Source organism: Branchiostoma belcheri, unplaced genomic scaffold (assembly GCF_001625305.1).
Source record: "Branchiostoma belcheri isolate BF01 breed outbred unplaced genomic scaffold, Haploidv18h27 scaffold89, whole genome shotgun sequence".
Classification (NCBI taxonomy): Eukaryota; Metazoa; Chordata; class Leptocardii; order Amphioxiformes; family Branchiostomatidae; genus Branchiostoma; species Branchiostoma belcheri.
The window spans coordinates 946547-963888 of NW_017804564.1; the positions used below are offsets into that span (position 1 = coordinate 946547).

Here is a 17342-nt window from a genome sequence, read left to right on the forward strand (position 1 = left end):
GCCATTTTGAACGAGTGCTGTTATTACTACAATGGTGAATTCGTGTTGATAAAATGTCGCACAGTCTAATATGCACAATCGACAGTAGCTACGAAACTCGGACTTCATATGTTACACAAAGCAAACAATAAAGGAAAGTAAACACAGTACAGTGAGTTGTGCACATCAAAGTTCCAATTGAAGTCTTTCTCCTCTCGCGGATAAGCAATCAGGCAGAGGCAGACAATCAAAACCCGGTTGCCACCAGCAAACTGTGCGTAGTGGATGACTAAATATTCAGTGTACGGTACGGTATAAAAGCATGCAAATAATGAGATTGACAAGAAAACAGATAATGCAACTGAAACTATATTCTGTATAAATTCATGACCTCTGACCTCTTAGACATCTATTACATAATTGTTTTCTTACTGTATAATGTCATATTATTAATTGCTGTAATTGATGCTTAATTTGTAATTTATTATGTTGATTAGATAAGTTTTCCTGTAGCATAATGTCAATGATAGCAGTTGAACGTGTTTGTAAATAATAGTTGTATTTTATGTAAAGGACTCCAGGAGGAATAGTGATTTATATATTATCACTAATGGGAGATTCCTAAATAAACAAACAAACAGTCAGACGTTTGAAGAAATCTCAAATGTTCAGTGGAGTCAGTACCTGCAGTTAGATCCCACGTATAAAAGCTAAGACCACATTTACGATGTCATGAGTGTAGAAATCCTTTTTATATCTATTCTTCAAATAGCGGCCTACGATGCGGCACCGGACGGCGTTGCCATTGGCAACGGTTTGTGCAAGAAGCTGTGGCTAACCCTGGGTTTTCTGTTAGTCATGGGCAACGCCATACTGGTGTCATATTTTGCAGGTCAGCTTTCTTAATTGTGTGCACTGTGTAATACAATGAATGGACATTTTCAAATTATTGTTGGGAAGTTATATCACCGTACAGACTAATGAAACGTATTATTTGTCCTGATGTTTCCAGCTAAAGTGATGACGCTTTCTGCTGAGGTGGCCAATCTTACATCACGGGGCAGCATCCCTGAGTTACTACGTGTGGAACTTGACCGTAAGTATCATGTTCTTATAACCTAGAATACCAGTTATAGACCATGAGATTGTGTTCACAATTACAAGATAGTGACATCTAGCATGCATTTGTACTCTCATGTCATGCTGATGCATTTGTACTTCATGTCATTCACCATATGTCACCTTTACAGAGGAAAAATGTCACAGCAGATGTCATGTCAGTTCATATATAGCTTGTCAAATTGTCAAATGTACGTTTCAGCTGAACGATAATCTATCGTCTTTCAGGAATGGGTAAGTCTCCGGCAACTTTGGGGAGTATGGGACCACCTGGTCCCCCAGGCCCCCCTGGCTCGTCTGGGCCACCAGGAGAAAAGGGGCCCATGGGCCCACCTGGCCCTGTGTCTGCCGGTCCTCCTGGGCCACCTGGCCCTCCAGGGTTGATGGAGTCAATTGGAGCTATTGGAGGTACATGCTAATTCATTTTCAATATAACCTCATGCTATCTTCATTCATTTGATCAATAATGTAATTGATCAATAAATTAATTGGTGAATTTCATGCTTAAACTTATATGTCCGTAGTTCTTGCGGTACGAAATTTACTGTGATTATTTTATTGTGAACTGGATGGAAACCTTCCTAACGAGAAACACAACTTCAATGTTTAAATAACCAAATTACTAGTTGTGAATTGTATATTTGTTTTTTTTTCTACCTTCATCATTATCAATTTTCACTTTCAATAATACATATTCAGCCCCTATAAATATTTTGAATCATTGTTTCTAGCATCTTGCTCTGAAAGTTACACTAAGTTCCGTGAAACCTGCTACAAGGCGTTCAACACCCTGGCGAACTTCGGGGACTCGGCTCTGTACTGTCGCGTCGATGGCGGCACCCTTGCCATGCCCCGAGACGCTGCCACAGACGCCTTCCTCATCTCTCTCAAGAACTCCGTCGACGACAAATCCGACTTCTGGTTTGGTCTCCATGATCGGCGCGAAGAAGGAAGCTTCGAGTGGATCGATGGTTCTGCACTTGGAAGCTACGACTCCTGGGCTCCGGGGGAGCCAAATAATGACTATTCCAAAGAACACTGCGCTCACTACATCTCGTCTACCTGCAGAAAACCTGCTACTGCAAACAAGTGGAATGACAAAAAGTGCAACTACCTTCAACCCTTCATATGCCAAGTGGCACCAGGTACTTCACATGAATATATGCCATTTATTGACTATGTTCCAAACGATCATCACAATTGCTACCACCAGCTTTGAACTTAACAATACTCATACACTCACCATTGATTGTTTATGCATTTATAATTCAACCTTTTAAACACATTCTACACCTTATTGATGGTACCTGTGTTAATTCCTTTGCAGGACGTCCGTAAGCGACAGGCCGAGCTCACGACACCTGTGTCTTTATCATCAAAGTTGAAGAGGCGGCAGGTAAAGTGTAAGATCTCAAATTTCACTGTGCCCTGTGAGCCAGCTTTCTTGGTGATTATGTGCTTGTATTAAGTAGAGATTTTCAATGGGCGATTGAACCTATAGTCTTGAAGCAATAAAAATACAATTATACATTGTTATCCCACACTTATGGTAATTAAATCTTATAAATCTTTCTCTGTGTTATCTCGTATGTTAATAGAATTGATTTTTTAAGTTGTATTTTAATCATTAAAAAGGGACCTTTCGAGCTTTCTCCATGTTGTCTTGTATTTAAATAGAGTTGATTTTTTTCAAAATTTAGATGGTATGAAAGAGCAACGATGTGTTTTTTCCTGTTGAAATATTGTACGATAGACACCTTTTGTAAAAGATTAGTTTGTACTTGTTACAATAAATGTAGTAAATTATATATACTTCTGACTGTAGAATTGAAATAATTTTGTATAGCAACAGTGCAAATGTTAAATGAAATGACCTTGTATGGCAAAATAGAAAGGGAAATGATCCTGTTTAGTAGCAATGGAGTACTTTGAATATGCATAGTAACAATGGAAATAGAATGAATCTGTATAGCAAAAATGGAAGTAAAGTGAGTCAGCATTGTAACAATACATGAAAATACCTACGTATCTAATATATGGACCACAGTGACTATAAAATGTAAACAGAATGGTGAGTATTTATCAACTTTGTTTCCATCCTGAATCTAGAATTAATGTATGATTTATATATGATAATAGAGGAAGTGTATTAACACATCTTTCACGTCTATCTTTCTGGGTGTAAATTATGCTAACTATGATAATACGAAAGTCCATGTGCTTTTGTGGAGTCAACAAAGAATCTCTATTATATCTTACAGCACCCTTTTTCTTGTGACTTTTCATCTACCACATGCGCCACTGTCTGGAATACACAGAAACATTGTTTCTTCTTTTATTATGGTGCCGCATTATATAATTTTCAAGATTTTGATTCCAGTTCCAAGCAGATGAGATTCAGGCGAAGAGGTTGACGACGATAGATGACACGTGATCATGAAGAAAAATAAACTGTTCTCCAACTCAAAAAGAATATAAGTCACCAGAAATTTTCCACTGAATCACTCAGTCTTCATCAGCTTTATGACCCAGACGCTATGGACACGTGACTTTTAGCCACGTGTGACGTCAGCACTGGGTCAAAGTTCGTCGGAAGTCGGTAACGCCCCCCGTCACGGTTGAGGAAAGTTTGGTATGCTCTGATGTAGATGTCGAAAATTTCTGGTGAGTTGGACAACAGTTTATCTTTCTTCATGTATTTTACCAACTCAGATGAACTTGAAGAGACAGCTGGAGCCTCTGGAGACAGCTGTCTACGGCCGCCATGCTTCTACCCTGAAGCCCGCGGATGATTGATTGATTGATTGATTGATTGATTGATTGATTGATTGATTGATTGATTGATTGATTGATTGATTGATTGATTGATTGATTGATTGATGAACTTGCATGCTATGACACGTGATCAATGTGGATCTGATGATCTCCCTGCGGATCTGGATCTGGCCTGGATCGGCTGTACGGGCGGGATCCCGAGTACCGCCTACCGCGTCCTGATCACCAAGTTACCACTTGATCTGGAAGTTGACCAGGTACTCTTTGAATTCTGAAAAGAAGTAGAAAAGATGGGTTGAGGGCCAAAGTTGGAGAATGCTGTGTTGAGATGCGCTACTTACCATCATAGTCTAGCCGTGCGTCCCTCTCTTATCCCTACCTCTGGTACTGTATGCCGTATGTTTTCTAATTCGTACTCCGATGTCTACCCTGTACTCCAAGGTGCACTCGTCCTTTTTTTCTATTTATGCATGGCAGCGGCACACTCAAGTTTTTCCAACTTATTTTTATGTTGCCACCATTGCAGACAAACGCACGAACAACAGACATACTCATCACCTGAGTTAAATGGGGAAAATCGTATAAAGTGCCTTTCCTAAGACCGGTAGCACGGCAGGGTTCGAACCCGGGACCTCTTGGCTCCGAGGCGAACACTGCCGTTACGCCACACAACCCCACACGTTCTTACCATCATAGTCTAGCCGTCCGTCCCTGTTGACGTCTCCCTCCTCCATCAACTCGTTCAGCTCGGCCTCACTCAGGTTCTCATCACACGCCTCCGCCATCGCCTGGTGAAACAAGCCATGTCATTGGTCATTAAACAGCTACGTCACTCAGGTTCTTATATCACACGCCTCCGCCATCGCCTGGTGAAACAAGCCATGTCATTGGTTATTAAACAGCTACGTCACTCAGGTTCTCATCACACGCCTCCGCCATCGCCTGGTGAAACAAGCCATGTCATTGGTCATGAAACAGCTACGTCACTCAGGTTCTCATCACACGCCTCCGCCATCGCCTGGTGAAACAAGCCATGTCATTGGTCCAGTAAACAGTACGTCATCGGTAACGTCATTGGTCAATATACAGCACGTCTTTGGTCAATATATATATATACAGCCTCGACATTAGTCATAAGGCTTACTTATGTGACGTCTTGTGCTGTAATCATAAGTATTTTAACTCATGTGTTTACATGATGTTCTACGTCATGCGTGACGTCATGTGTTTATATGTGTTAAGTCAGGAGTGACGTCATGTGTTTACACGATGTATCACGTCATCAGTGACGTCACGTTTAGATGCTGACCTTCCACTCGGCCATGCTGATGAATCCGTCGTTGTTCTTGTCGAAGACCCTGAAGGCAGCCCGAACCTCGTCCTCGTTCAGCTCGCCCTCCTCCTGGTGCATCTGTTTCGCCATCAGCTCCAGGAACTCGTCAAAATCCATCGTGCCGCTGCCTGGGAGGGTGGGGTGGAGAAGCAACGTCAGGGGCCTTATCAGGCTAACGGGTTGTGTTCATACAGGTGACATAATCCTGTATGTGTTTATGTCTAAACATTCATACTGATCCTGATATATCCCTGTTTCGTTCTAAGAGCTCGTCAAAATGCACTAATATCTACTATACTATATCTGTACTACAAAAAACTAATGGGCTGCTCCCTCTGTGCTCATTGTTGCATAGCCGTCACGGCGACGGTATGAGCTGGTTCCAAGCAGTCGCGGAGGTGATGGCGCTAATGGCGCTCTCAGCACGTTCTCATCGTGCTCTAGTGACGACCTCGGCGCTCTCACGGCGTTCTCTTCGCGCTCCGACCAATTTCAGGTCGCAGAGAGAGCGCGGTGAGAGAGCCGAAAGCGCCATAAAAGCGCCGTCCTAGTGAAATGGGGACCTTACCGTCCTCGTCAGCCTCCGCCATGATTTCCTCCAGCTCCTTGCGGCTGGGGTTCAGCCCGATCTGTTTCAGGATGGTCCCTGATCTATACTATACTGTACTATACAATATATACTATACTATACTTTACTTTTAAGTTACTACATGTATACTAGACTATATCTGTACTAAAGAACTAGTGAGCTGTTTTCTAACCGTCCTCGTCGGCCTCCGCCATGATTTCCTCCAGCTCCTTCCGGCTGGGGTTCAGCCCGATCTGCTTCAGGATGGTCCCCAGGTTCTGCACGCTGATCTCGCCCTCCCCCTTCTGGTCAAACATGTCGAACGCCATCTGGAATTCTGTTTGGGGGAAAGAAAGACGTTTTTAGACAACCCCTTCAGACAAAATTGCGTTGCCAAATGGTTTCTCTTTCAATATTTTAGCCTGGTGAAAAGTTTACACCTTTTTAAAGAATTGCAGCTGAGGTTAAATTTTGAGGTGTTCTGTCAACGATACATTACAGTCCAGCAAATGCAGTGTAGATGGAAGCCGCTAGAGGGCATCCCAAACATATAACACATAATCAAGACTTCATTTTCTTTTCTTAGAAAATAAAGCTCTGCCGAAGAACCAAAACCGTAACTACAAGACAAATATTGTTGGAAAGTGTACAAACTTACACCAACGCAGTGTGGTTTTTGGCCGTTCTTTAAATCAAATTTTATTCAAAACCCAGACGGAAACAAGCTGGTTTCTTACCCTCCACCAGATCGTCACTTAGCATGTCTCGTGCGCTCCCCTGGCAGGGGGAAAGAAAGAAAGAAAGAAAGAAAGGATGAATGAATGAATGAATGAGAGAATGAGTGAGTGAGTGAGTGAATGAATGAATGAATGAATGAATGAATGAATGAATGAATGAATGAATGAATGAATGAATGATTAAATGAATGATATGATATACGTAAGGAGCCCTTTATTTTTTGGTACCACCAATAAATACATATACATATTTAGTCAAAACCAGCCTACGACATGAAACTAGCATCCGTTTTCCATCGCATGTTCGCCTCACAGATTTCAGTATGCTATGAGACAGGGTTTTACTACCATGAAATCGTCTTAAGTGTCTTTAATGACCGTTGACTTTTCAATTTTGGACTTGTAAATGGAGTCATCATCATCTGATGTAAGACATATGTTTTTGTCAGATAGATCAGGGTATAGTTCAACGGCTTTAGAATGTGTTCTTTGATGTTTGTCACGCCGGCAAATAGCTTTTTGACTTGTAAGGTTCTGTCCAAATAAGCGGGTGTACCATGGGGCGATAGCCGGTCCTTACTCGCTCTAGTTACCGTATAAGAGGGGGGGGGTGCATATGGAGGGGGGGGGCGACAACGCTCTACGCTGAATTCGGAAACCTCTCGATGACGCTTTACGATAAATTCCAAGAGGCTACAACGTTAACGCATTACGTAGAATTAAAACGACGAATACGCTCCATGCAAAATGCGCCAATAAAGCTCTAAGTTGAATTAGAGTGGTCCGTCTACGCTCTACGTAGAATTAAAACGGCACATTACAACATTCTGCAACTTTTTATGTACTATGTAGAAACAGGTGTATAAGTTAAAGTCTGTTACTCTGTAATCTTTAACAGACTTACTCTGTAATCTTTAACACAATCTTTAACAATCTTTCCTTGTATCTATCAGCAAGACTTCTTTTTGTCACGAAGTAAATGATTATGTAACTACAAATATGCTTGTTGGAATAAAGTTGGGAAAACAAAACGGCCCATTACGCTCTACGGAAATCCGGAAAAGGGCATGCGGGACCCCATACAAGGACTGGGGGTGCCAAAGTTTCATGTGACAGTCGGGGAGTGTAGACGTGTCGACGTCTGTGAAGTGGTGAAATATTGTCGACATTAAAATGTCACACACACCCTTTTTTTGTCGCCCGAGTTTTTGTAAGGTTTGTCACAAGGCGGAGGAGTGGAGCGGACAAATTCGGAGCGTGAAATGTGTGTTATGCCCAGTGAACGCCACCTGGCGATTTGCCAGAAAATTGCAAATAAAATGTGCCAGACCCTGGTCGTCTAATACGATCGAAAAATCATTTGTATAGTATGCATGGCCAACGCCTTTTTAAGTACATTATGGGTCATTCGAAAAACATTTTTTTTCTTTTAAGAGTTCCATAGTTGCAAGCCCTATATTACTGATTTACAGTAATAATTTATACTATGACGATAAACATCCCAAATGTCGGAATTTTTCCGTGCCTAATATGACCAATAATTTAAAGAGGTAAACATCGGAGACATTTATGATACATGTAGTGTGCGGTGCGCCATGATGGCGACGATACGAAACGACGACGGGAACTGGCTATGTCGTTAACGAACTTTTATCCTACTTTTTCTTGGTAGATTATTGCCGAGTTTTCCTCATTTAACATCTGGCTCATTTTCCTCCGCAGTTGACAGTTTTAACGACTGTCAATGCATTTCGTATTAAGCAGGAAAAGATTCAAGTATACAAGATTGAAAATAATATAATTTCACGTCGTTTTTCCACCATAAATAGTCTAGCCCCTATTGTCAAGGTCATGCAAGTTTTATATCATTTTGGACCAATGGCTTTTTTCCAAGGACTATTCTTTTGTTCACTCCGTATTCCTCTATATACATCATTCGCATAGGTACAAAGATGGATAGAACCGTTTCACACACATCACAGAAAAGTGCGTGGAATGTTTTTACATTTTCGAAAACCAGAAAAAAGGGGGCGAACTTACCATTGTGATATCTTGTGCCCTTGGAGGTGAGGAAGAATAAAAATGGCGGCTGGATGTGGAGCGGTGACCTTGCTTGTGCTGGGATGACCTCTGGAGGGTTCGATGTTCTCTTCCCACCGTCTTCACAAATACGGACTGAACATTTATATGGATGTCGGGACAAGTACGGTGACATAACTTCGCCTTACCGGGTGGCCACGCACTACTAGAAGCCACACTGGTATTTTCCATCACTGGCGCCTTTTGCAGAGGAAGCAAGGACGTTTTCACGTCGTCTCCGAGTGAAAATTAGTTATAGTGTAAATACCGCGCGCAATGGTGTTACCAAACTTTCATGTGCGTCCTTTTTTAAACAACCATGGTAACCTCCTTAGCAGACTTGTGGGGTGGCGGCGTTAATTTTTTTTTCCGGGAGAGACACGAGTTGAGTTATGCCACTGAGGGACGGTTTTGCCGCGTTAGTTATTGAAGAATGAAGAAGAAGAATTAAGACCTTTATTGTACGTTTTTCCCCACTGGGCTAAGCAAAGGTCACATAATTACAATCATATACATGTACTAGTACATTATACATATAACTGTTACATGTATATATAAACGTCTAATGTATCCTAGTCTTTCCGACTTCCTCTCGTTTCTTAGTGATTGTATAAATGTATAAGGCTGTATGATTACATGTAGTTAGGCTTCTTTATCAAGGTCTATCAGGAATATAAATTTCGCTTTACTTGTCAAGTATCTGAAGTGGGGAAATGTACTTAAAACATGATCGAAAAGTATGCGTCTATCACTGTATTGAAAACTGCTTGGCTACGTTGCGTCTAGCAAGCCTGTGTGCATTTTAATAATTCTACATTATGCATCTGTCACGCGTAGGCGGTACAATGTGTGTGATCTCTCTATTACATGCACCGCGGGATCTCTCTCATCTCCATATTACGCACTAAAAATATCTCAATCCATAACGAGCATAGGGAATTCAAATTGAATCAGGTGACCGAGTTCCACCAATCAGACGCGAGCCCTGCTCGCGTGATGAAATTTGATACCAGCTTGCCATGATGCCAGACATGATTCTGTTATAATGTCACGGGCGACTGAATAGAGGTCATTTTTTTCAATAATGCATAAAGCGTTTACAGCAGAGCTACATTGCACGGTTGTTATTGCAATATGAGCTGCACTTAACAGTTATTTGATGGACTCTTTTGTAAATCAACGGTATACAAAAATCATAGTGATTCATCAGTGACAATGCATATTGTTAGGTTGGTCTCCAACGCATCTTATAATTAATTTATTGAATATTGGAATAAAGGCCCCTGATCACAAAAGCGATTTAATGGATTTGTGTTGTGATAGTATTCCCAGATGAGTACGTTCACAGATATATTTGACATTTAGGCTCAGCTGACTATACAAACCGTCGCACTGGCTGTTTATTTGGGCCACCGAATATTCATATTATGGATAACGTCACCGGATAGAATACAGGGTTTTGGCCTGTTTGTCAGCCATATAGTGAGCCCTTTCAGAAATTACCTACCTCAAAACAAAAGGATATATGCGGGTGGAAAATTGGAAGAAAAATGTCCCGAATGCTGTACATGAAAATCCCAACGTGCTATCAAAAGATTGATGGATTTTTTTTCCACAATCGCATTACATTTGATTTGGTCAGAGGATCCTAGCCTATCCATGAAATTGCGTTGTTAAGGCCTCCGTGCCTCCAAGGCGTACACGGTACAGATATAACCCGATCTTTGATCGCTCGTGCAGAGGTAACAACAAGCCTGCGTCTCTGTCCCGGTTAGTACCCGTTTAATAGGTCCACTTTATTCCTCTCACGTATTCTTAGGAGCGGGGAAGATTCTGCCGTCATCTCTGGCGCTCAAAGGTCGCTGGTTACGCGTTTTGTCCGACCTTCAGCTGACGTTACGGAACATCCGGACGCTGTTTACCGTTTGACAATAACAATTCCCTCTTCAGTAGATTGCAGAGGCGTCATCTGTGATCTGTTTCTTGTCCGTTTGGAGGAAGAGGAGGGAAGAGGAGGGGAAGATCTATAGATTGAGTGCTTCCTAAGCATCTTCTACGTAGAGTGAGTACGACTATCCGCGGAGTTCGTGTGTCCGACCATCAGTTGATGTTACGGAACATCCGGACGCTGTTTACCGTTTGGCAATAACAATTCCCTCTTCAAAGGATCGTAGATAAAGGCGTCATCATCTCATCGACATCTGTTTGTGTCGTTTGGAGGCTGAGGAGGGAAGAGGAGGGAAGATCTGGAAGGTAACGGAGAAGATTCGTTTCGCAGGTAAAGAGGATATGGAGGATCGGTATTCCAAGAAGAATCCTACTAGCATCTACTCTATGGAGTGAGCTTCTTCGTGTCCGCGGAGTTCTGTGTTCTAGATTGAGGCTTCCAGCATTTTCTCGGCGGAGTGAGTCCGGCTATCCGCGGAGTTCGTTCGTGTTAACGGCTAGCCTGGTAACCAGATCCCCGTGAGCTCAGCGCTGGCTCTTCGGTGCTGGGAGTGTTTTGGACCGCAGAAACGGACAGGCACCATTGACCGTCGGGGGTAGCTTTTTGCAGACGGTTTAGAATTCTTCGCTCACAAGTCTCAAGCCTTTCGATAGGCGTGTAATAGAAGACTCGGCGCAATACAGGAAGCCGGTGGATACGGGGAAACCAGCTGGAGATAGGTCCGTGGCTATAGCTCGCCTGTGTTTGGTAAAGGCCGGGGTAGGAAAATCACCCAAGCCGACCAAAGGTTTGTTACCCAAGCCACTTTCTAATCTCCAAGCAGATCCTAGGGTGGCAAAAAGATAGTATCGAATTGACCAGGCAGTATCCATTGCCCAGAGAGGGTCCAATACGCCACGGGCCATATAAAAAGGTAAAGATCTTCCCTCATCAACCTCTGTATCTGTATCTGTATAGCCGGTATAACCGCCTTTTGGCGTAACACACCAGCTTCGCAGGCACGCGGCGCGGCCGCAACTGGCTATACCTTACACCGAACGACTTGTTACACCTAACCCTTTGAAATCTAACTCTAAACATTAGTACGGAGCCATGCCTCTGCTGCTGAACTGCCGGGTTCTCCTCGTGCTGACAGTCTCGCTGCAGGTGGTGGACGTGCCGTGCTCGTCGGCATGGGGAGGGGAGGGCTCCCGCCGGGCCGCGCCAGTCTCCCCGTCCAAGCTGCTGTCCGCCCGAGTCGTGTCCGCCATCCTGCTGACCTGCTTCATCATCGATCTGGCGGACATCATCAGGTAAGTTCTTCTTTTATTGTTTTTGCTCTGTTTCCTCTTCTTCGCCAAACCAAAAAGGTCAATGACCTGAACCAGACGTCTGTCACCATGGTAACTGGTGTTGGGTTACATTATGTTGCGTTGTGTCCGCCATCCTGCTGACCTGCTTCATCATCGATCTGGCGGACATCATCAGGTAAGTTCTTCTTTTTATGTTTACCGAAGGTTTTTCCTCAGTTTCTTCCTCTTCCTCTCCAAACAAATAAGGTTAATGACCTGAACCAGACTGTCTGTTACCATGGTAACTGGTGTTGGGTTACATAATGTCCGCCATCCTTTTGACGTGCTTCATCATTGATCTGGCGAACATCATCAGGTATCTTCTTCCTTTTATGTTTACCGAAGGAAAACAAACTGTTTTTGCTCTGTTTCCTCTTCTTCTTCCGTTCCAAACACTGACCTGGTCAATGACCTGAACCAGACCGTCTGTCACCATGGTAACTAGTGTCGGGTTACATTATGTTGCAATTTTATAGCAGGAAGGATAGAGTAGAGGCGGCATATTTGTCTAGGGTCGGTCGGGAAACAGAAAACACAACATTTTGTCCTAGGCCTAACATGTGTGTGTAGCCATATTCAGTAATAAACCACTTCTCTTCTTCAAATAAAGGTACCTCCTTCAGGATCCGAACTGGACGGACTTCAGATGGGAGCTGCCGCAGTTCCTGACACGTGTGACAGGTGAGAGCGAAGACGGGACAGGTGTACATGTGCACCAGACAGGTGTACCCGGGGAAGGAAGGAAGCCCAAGATCTCGACAGTTGCGTTCGACACGCAAGTAAAAGACGTGAAAAGGCGGCGACTGGTCAGAATAAGGTAGACTCGGATCTAAGATCTAACGTTAAGATGTTCTTATAAAGCATCTAAAAATGCTAATACGTCTTTGAACATTCATTTGATAGAGAAAATGTGTATATGTATATGCGTGTATGTATATGTATATACAGAGATAGATGAATATTTAATGTATGAAGATATAATAAGTAAACGTCTTTGAAAATTGATAGAAGAAATGTGTATATGTGTTTGTATATATACAGCGCTAGATAAAGATATTATGTATGTATTTAATACATGTGTATCAGATGTCCCTGTGGATTCATGGTTAACGGTGGAACGGCTGTTTACAAATGTCTATGAATATTAGGCTTGGATATTGCTATTAGACATAGTTACATGACGGCTGTTATATTCCATGTGTGTTCGTATCGCATGAGAAACTGGCAACAAGACAAAGCATACGCCAACAACAGTTCCAAGATCCCATACCTCCATGAAATATGGGCTTGCTTTGTCATGCTTCATTTCAACTGCAGTTCTGCTGCAATACCAAGGTCATCCACCAGGAGGCCCATATTTGACCTTGACCTTTGTCTTCCTAAGACTTATCAGCATATCAAATATCATCACAGTCCATAAAGGCGTTATGAAGTTATGCTGACTACAAAGTTGCTGAAACACACACAGACAGACAGACACACAGACAGACACGCCAAAAACAATACCTCCATTTTTCATGGAGGTAATAATCACACGATTCGTCCGGCCTGTGATTCTCTATGTAGACATCTTGAAAAACTACTGTACTGACATTCTGTGCACGTTTACAAAAACTGTTACATGTGATGATATCACAAAACATGTAGGTATAGAATTTTTGATATCTACTGTAACTGTGCATCCAGCGCAACTAATTAGGCCCCATTCCCACTGGCATAAGATTGTCGAGCCGGATCGAAGCCGGATCAAAGCGATTCAATTCGGCTCAATTCGGACAATTTTATCCTAGTGGGGAAAGGGCCTAAGATACACCAGTGCTGAGTACAAATGGAAAATATATCAGAGAACATATTTAGACCTTAGAGAATGAGCAGTGTAAACAATTGCAATACGCCAAGCTCAACATGTTGATTTATTCATATACTTCTATGTAAGTTTATTTCTTTCCACTTGTTTGTATAAAATACTACAAACGCAGTTCTGTAGTCTTTACGGTTTAGCATTAACTTTATAGTCTCGTTACGACTAGATTCTAGTAGCAGCGTCCTGCATATAATATACTAACATTTTACAAAATTTTACACCAAAAACGTGTGGAGTAACACTGATCATTAACAAAATAAAGTCAAACTAATATCCTGGTTCAAGTGTGTGTAACACAGTGCAACAACCAACAACAACAGCAACACTGTAGGCAACAAGGCAACAGATATGAAAACAATAACAATACGATCAGCAACAATGATATTGATAAATGTAACAATAGTCTGATTATGTTTTGACCTAAAGTACATTTTCACCCACTTCTATTGGTGACAGCAACATTGTGATTCGTAAACGTTAGCTACCTGGGGAGGGATACTTTTAGAGCCCTGATTGCAAAATCTAGATTCATCTTCTTCACCTCTTTCAGGTATTGATTCGAGAGGTAGGTTGAAGCTAGAATGTGTTACACAATGCCTCGCTGCATGCCTTGAGAAGTCCGAAGATAAGCGATGTAGGTACACCCTAAGAGGCCTGGAGCTAGATTATAAGGCATGTAGCAACGCCTTGAGAGGTCCTGAGATGTCTCTGCCGTGCAGTTTCCAGTCTAGCGCCGTGAAGTCCTCCCTAGGGGGCCTGGAGCTAGACTATAAGGTGTGTAGTTACACCCTAAGAGGCCTTGACATAGTCTACAAGGCATGTAGTAGCGCTTTGAGAGGCCCTGAGATGTCCCTGTCGTGCAGTTTCCAGTCTAACGCCGTGAAGTCTGCGTTTTCGAGTTTCTCCCGCTCCGTCAGCTCCACTCCCTCCACTTTCCTCGTGTGCTCTCGGAGTCTGGGGGAGGGAAAAATTTAACAATTCATTGTTCAATCATGCCCTATCGGTAAACAGACGCAAAGATATACACATGTTTATAGTACAAACAGGAATACTGATACTAATCTGGGAACTAGACGAAAGGTAGTGGGTGCTACCTGAAATGTCGGACCGCTTTCAAAATTATATCCAGTTGCTTGTCAATGAGTAACTGTTTTAAATTTTGGCATGTCTTACCTGGATGTCTAACCTTCACCGACGTAATCTGACAACATTAGCTCTAAAACTACTCTAATACAGAACAACATTAGATCTATAACTGCTGTAGTACAGAGGTTCACAGGCCATAGAATTACACTTTTAACCCTCCAACATGTAAAAATAAATCTGCAAGCAGATCATACGGTGGCAAGGCGCTAGGCAGTATCAATTGGCCACATGAGTGTTCAGTAGCCTGTACAAACTCCTCTGGCTAATGGCTACTGTCTTGCTACAGAAAGGGATCTGCTTGGAGATTACCAACATGGCGGACGGTAAATTACGTCATGGTCATGTGATACTCACAGCAGCCGGTCGTACATCGCGCAGACCATACAGAACAGCTCCCGGTCAAAGGTCACGTCCGAGTCCAGGTCCAGCAGCTCCATGATCCACGTCAGACGCGCGGATGACGCGTCACGTGCGTACAGCTCCTGCACGGCCTTCAGGACGTCCTGGGCAGATACATAATGCATTATTAGCTCTAAAAGACTTTTAGAAGTTCGTATAGCAGGTCCATTATCGAAATTGACCTTCGTCTTCGTTGCCCCTACTCATCTACTGAATATCGCAGAAAAAGGTGAAGGAGGCTGGTGTTGGAAGCTTAAGCGGCAAAGGTCCCCGACCTTCAAGATGAGGATGTTTTAATAACAAGGTGGTGTACAACGTAAAAGAATCCAACACACTTATCGACAAAAGTCGGCGGTCCGGTGTGCTTGGCTAAGTATGCGAGCCGTAGCGACAACGCATTGCACTAGTTCACATGAGTAACCAAAACGGAGAGACAATAAATTACCCGTTTAATAGACGACAAGACGCAAAACTATGAGTCTAAAAACTATTATCCTAGACGGTGTGTTGTGTTCCTTCAAGATTACCTTGAAGGTTAAGGAGCCTGAGTGTCTCAAGTCTTGTTTGTCGAAGATTTCCTTGTAGACAAGATGTCTCGTCTTGTTCAGTTTGCAGTACTTGGACAGATACTGGCGAGGGGTCAGCGCTGGAAGTGTGGAAAATAATATATTCACAATACATTTGAGTGAACGATTTCTACCAACATATAATGTCACTTCTAGTCACTTTGTTCCGTTAGATATCATATAAATAGATATCAGTTATCATATCATTCTGCTATATTATCATTATGTTGTAATTTATAGACAATATAGTTTAATCTACATGTATATAACTTATATAAGATAGAATACCGTCCAACTTCAGTTTTAATTACTTGTTTGTTTGCTTGTTTGTTTTTACAATTTTCAGTGATTATGATTACTGTTTGGCGACAATATGTTACTCACTGTCCAGTTCCCTGAGGTCCATGGGCAGCTCGAACCGACTGACCAGTCCGTGCACACTCGGAATCTAACGGTGGAAAACAGTGTAAATAACATGTATTTACGTTACGCAGTGTAGATGACACATATCTGTATCATAGCAAGCCATATTCGAACTCGTAAGGGCATTCTCTCTGCTAAAAGCGTCTCAACATTTTACTGGCTTGCATAAACGTCTAAAATGCCATTTGAAAGATAATGCGTAACTCAACGACATTGAATCTTCAGTTTTGCCATCACGCACACTATTATAGAAAGTCAGTGTTAGATTCTGACAGTGCAATTCTAAATTCATTGGGTTTTCCAAAATCTCAATGCCGAATTCGCGAATGTATCAAGTATATTTGACGGAATCGACATAGACCTTCCAACAATTACTAAATAACAAAGGTCGTCTATATATAACCTACATGGATTTGTTTTCATGACAACCGACAATGTAAGATAATGACAGCCTACTTTTCAAGCCGTCAATTGAACGACGTTCAGTCTAGGGATTTCTGTTACCATGGATATTTGTTGCCATGACAACCGCGAACGTATGCTAATTACAGCCAAGGACGTTAGTTATATCAGGCGCTACTTGTTACAGCCTAATTTTCCGACAATCATTTGAACGACGTTCAGTCTGGAGATTTCTGTTACTACGCGGAAACCATAATTGAATATGATCTCTTGGGGCTGATTGCATGCTGCACGACGGTAATGATAATAAGAAGTAGGAACGGTAACGTGCTCTGTGTGTTAAGTATGTAATCCAGTGGTTTTGGCTTTCTGAAAAGAAATGTACGTACTTTGAAATATTATGTTATTTTCTACAAATAACGGAAGGAAGGTTCAATTTTGAATTTCTTTTGCAAATGCTTAGAAATTCTTACGAATGCTTACGATTTTTTTACGAATGCTTGCGAATTCTTACGGATGTTTACGAATCTTACGCATGCTTACAACAGACGCTTCCACCTATAAAACAGTTGCCTTACCGTGATCTGCAGCCCGGTGGACGGGAGGAAATTCCCGCCACGTAACCGCTCGTCAACGTCCTGTAACAAACAAGATAGTCAGAGATCATGGCATA

At 42.3% G+C, this 17342-nt stretch overlaps 3 protein-coding genes and 1 pseudogene across 3 annotated transcripts in view; 1 reads left to right on the top strand and 3 right to left on the bottom strand.

The window, feature by feature from the left end:
* Window positions 1-837: 837 nt before the first annotated feature.
* On the top strand, window positions 838-2436 carry LOC109487481 (C-type lectin 1-like). Its single transcript, XM_019791470.1, has 5 exons — window positions 838-871; window positions 992-1075; window positions 1327-1506; window positions 1830-2243; window positions 2426-2436. The coding sequence occupies exons 1-5, from the start codon at window positions 838-840 to the stop codon at window positions 2434-2436; spliced, it is 723 nt and encodes a 240-aa protein (XP_019647029.1).
* A 1327-nt stretch (window positions 2437-3763) lies between these two features.
* LOC109487533 (troponin C-like) lies at window positions 3764-8681 on the bottom strand. Its single transcript, XM_019791548.1, has 7 exons — window positions 8552-8681; window positions 6512-6551; window positions 6042-6111; window positions 5775-5848; window positions 5183-5334; window positions 4562-4661; window positions 3764-4144 (listed from the first exon to the last, which is right to left on the bottom strand). Exons 1-7 carry the CDS (start codon window positions 8552-8554, stop codon window positions 4104-4106), a joined length of 480 nt encoding a protein of 159 aa, XP_019647107.1. The 5' UTR covers window positions 8555-8681; the 3' UTR covers window positions 3764-4103.
* Window positions 8682-10567: 1886 nt separating this feature from the next.
* Window positions 10568-13145, bottom strand: LOC109487482 (annotated as a pseudogene).
* Window positions 13146-13801: 656 nt separating this feature from the next.
* The window catches only part of LOC109487509, a 13213-nt gene continuing 9672 nt past the window's right edge, over window positions 13802-17342 (bottom strand). Inside the window, exons 9-14 of the mRNA XM_019791510.1 lie at window positions 17248-17307; window positions 16229-16292; window positions 15806-15924; window positions 15234-15382; window positions 14624-14687; window positions 13802-14480 (exon numbers count right to left, since the gene is read on the bottom strand). Coding sequence (XP_019647069.1) covers window positions 14394-14480; window positions 14624-14687; window positions 15234-15382; window positions 15806-15924; window positions 16229-16292; window positions 17248-17307 — 543 coding nt within the window. The 3' untranslated portion in view covers window positions 13802-14393. The remainder of the gene's footprint in view (window positions 14481-14623; window positions 14688-15233; window positions 15383-15805; window positions 15925-16228; window positions 16293-17247; window positions 17308-17342) is intronic.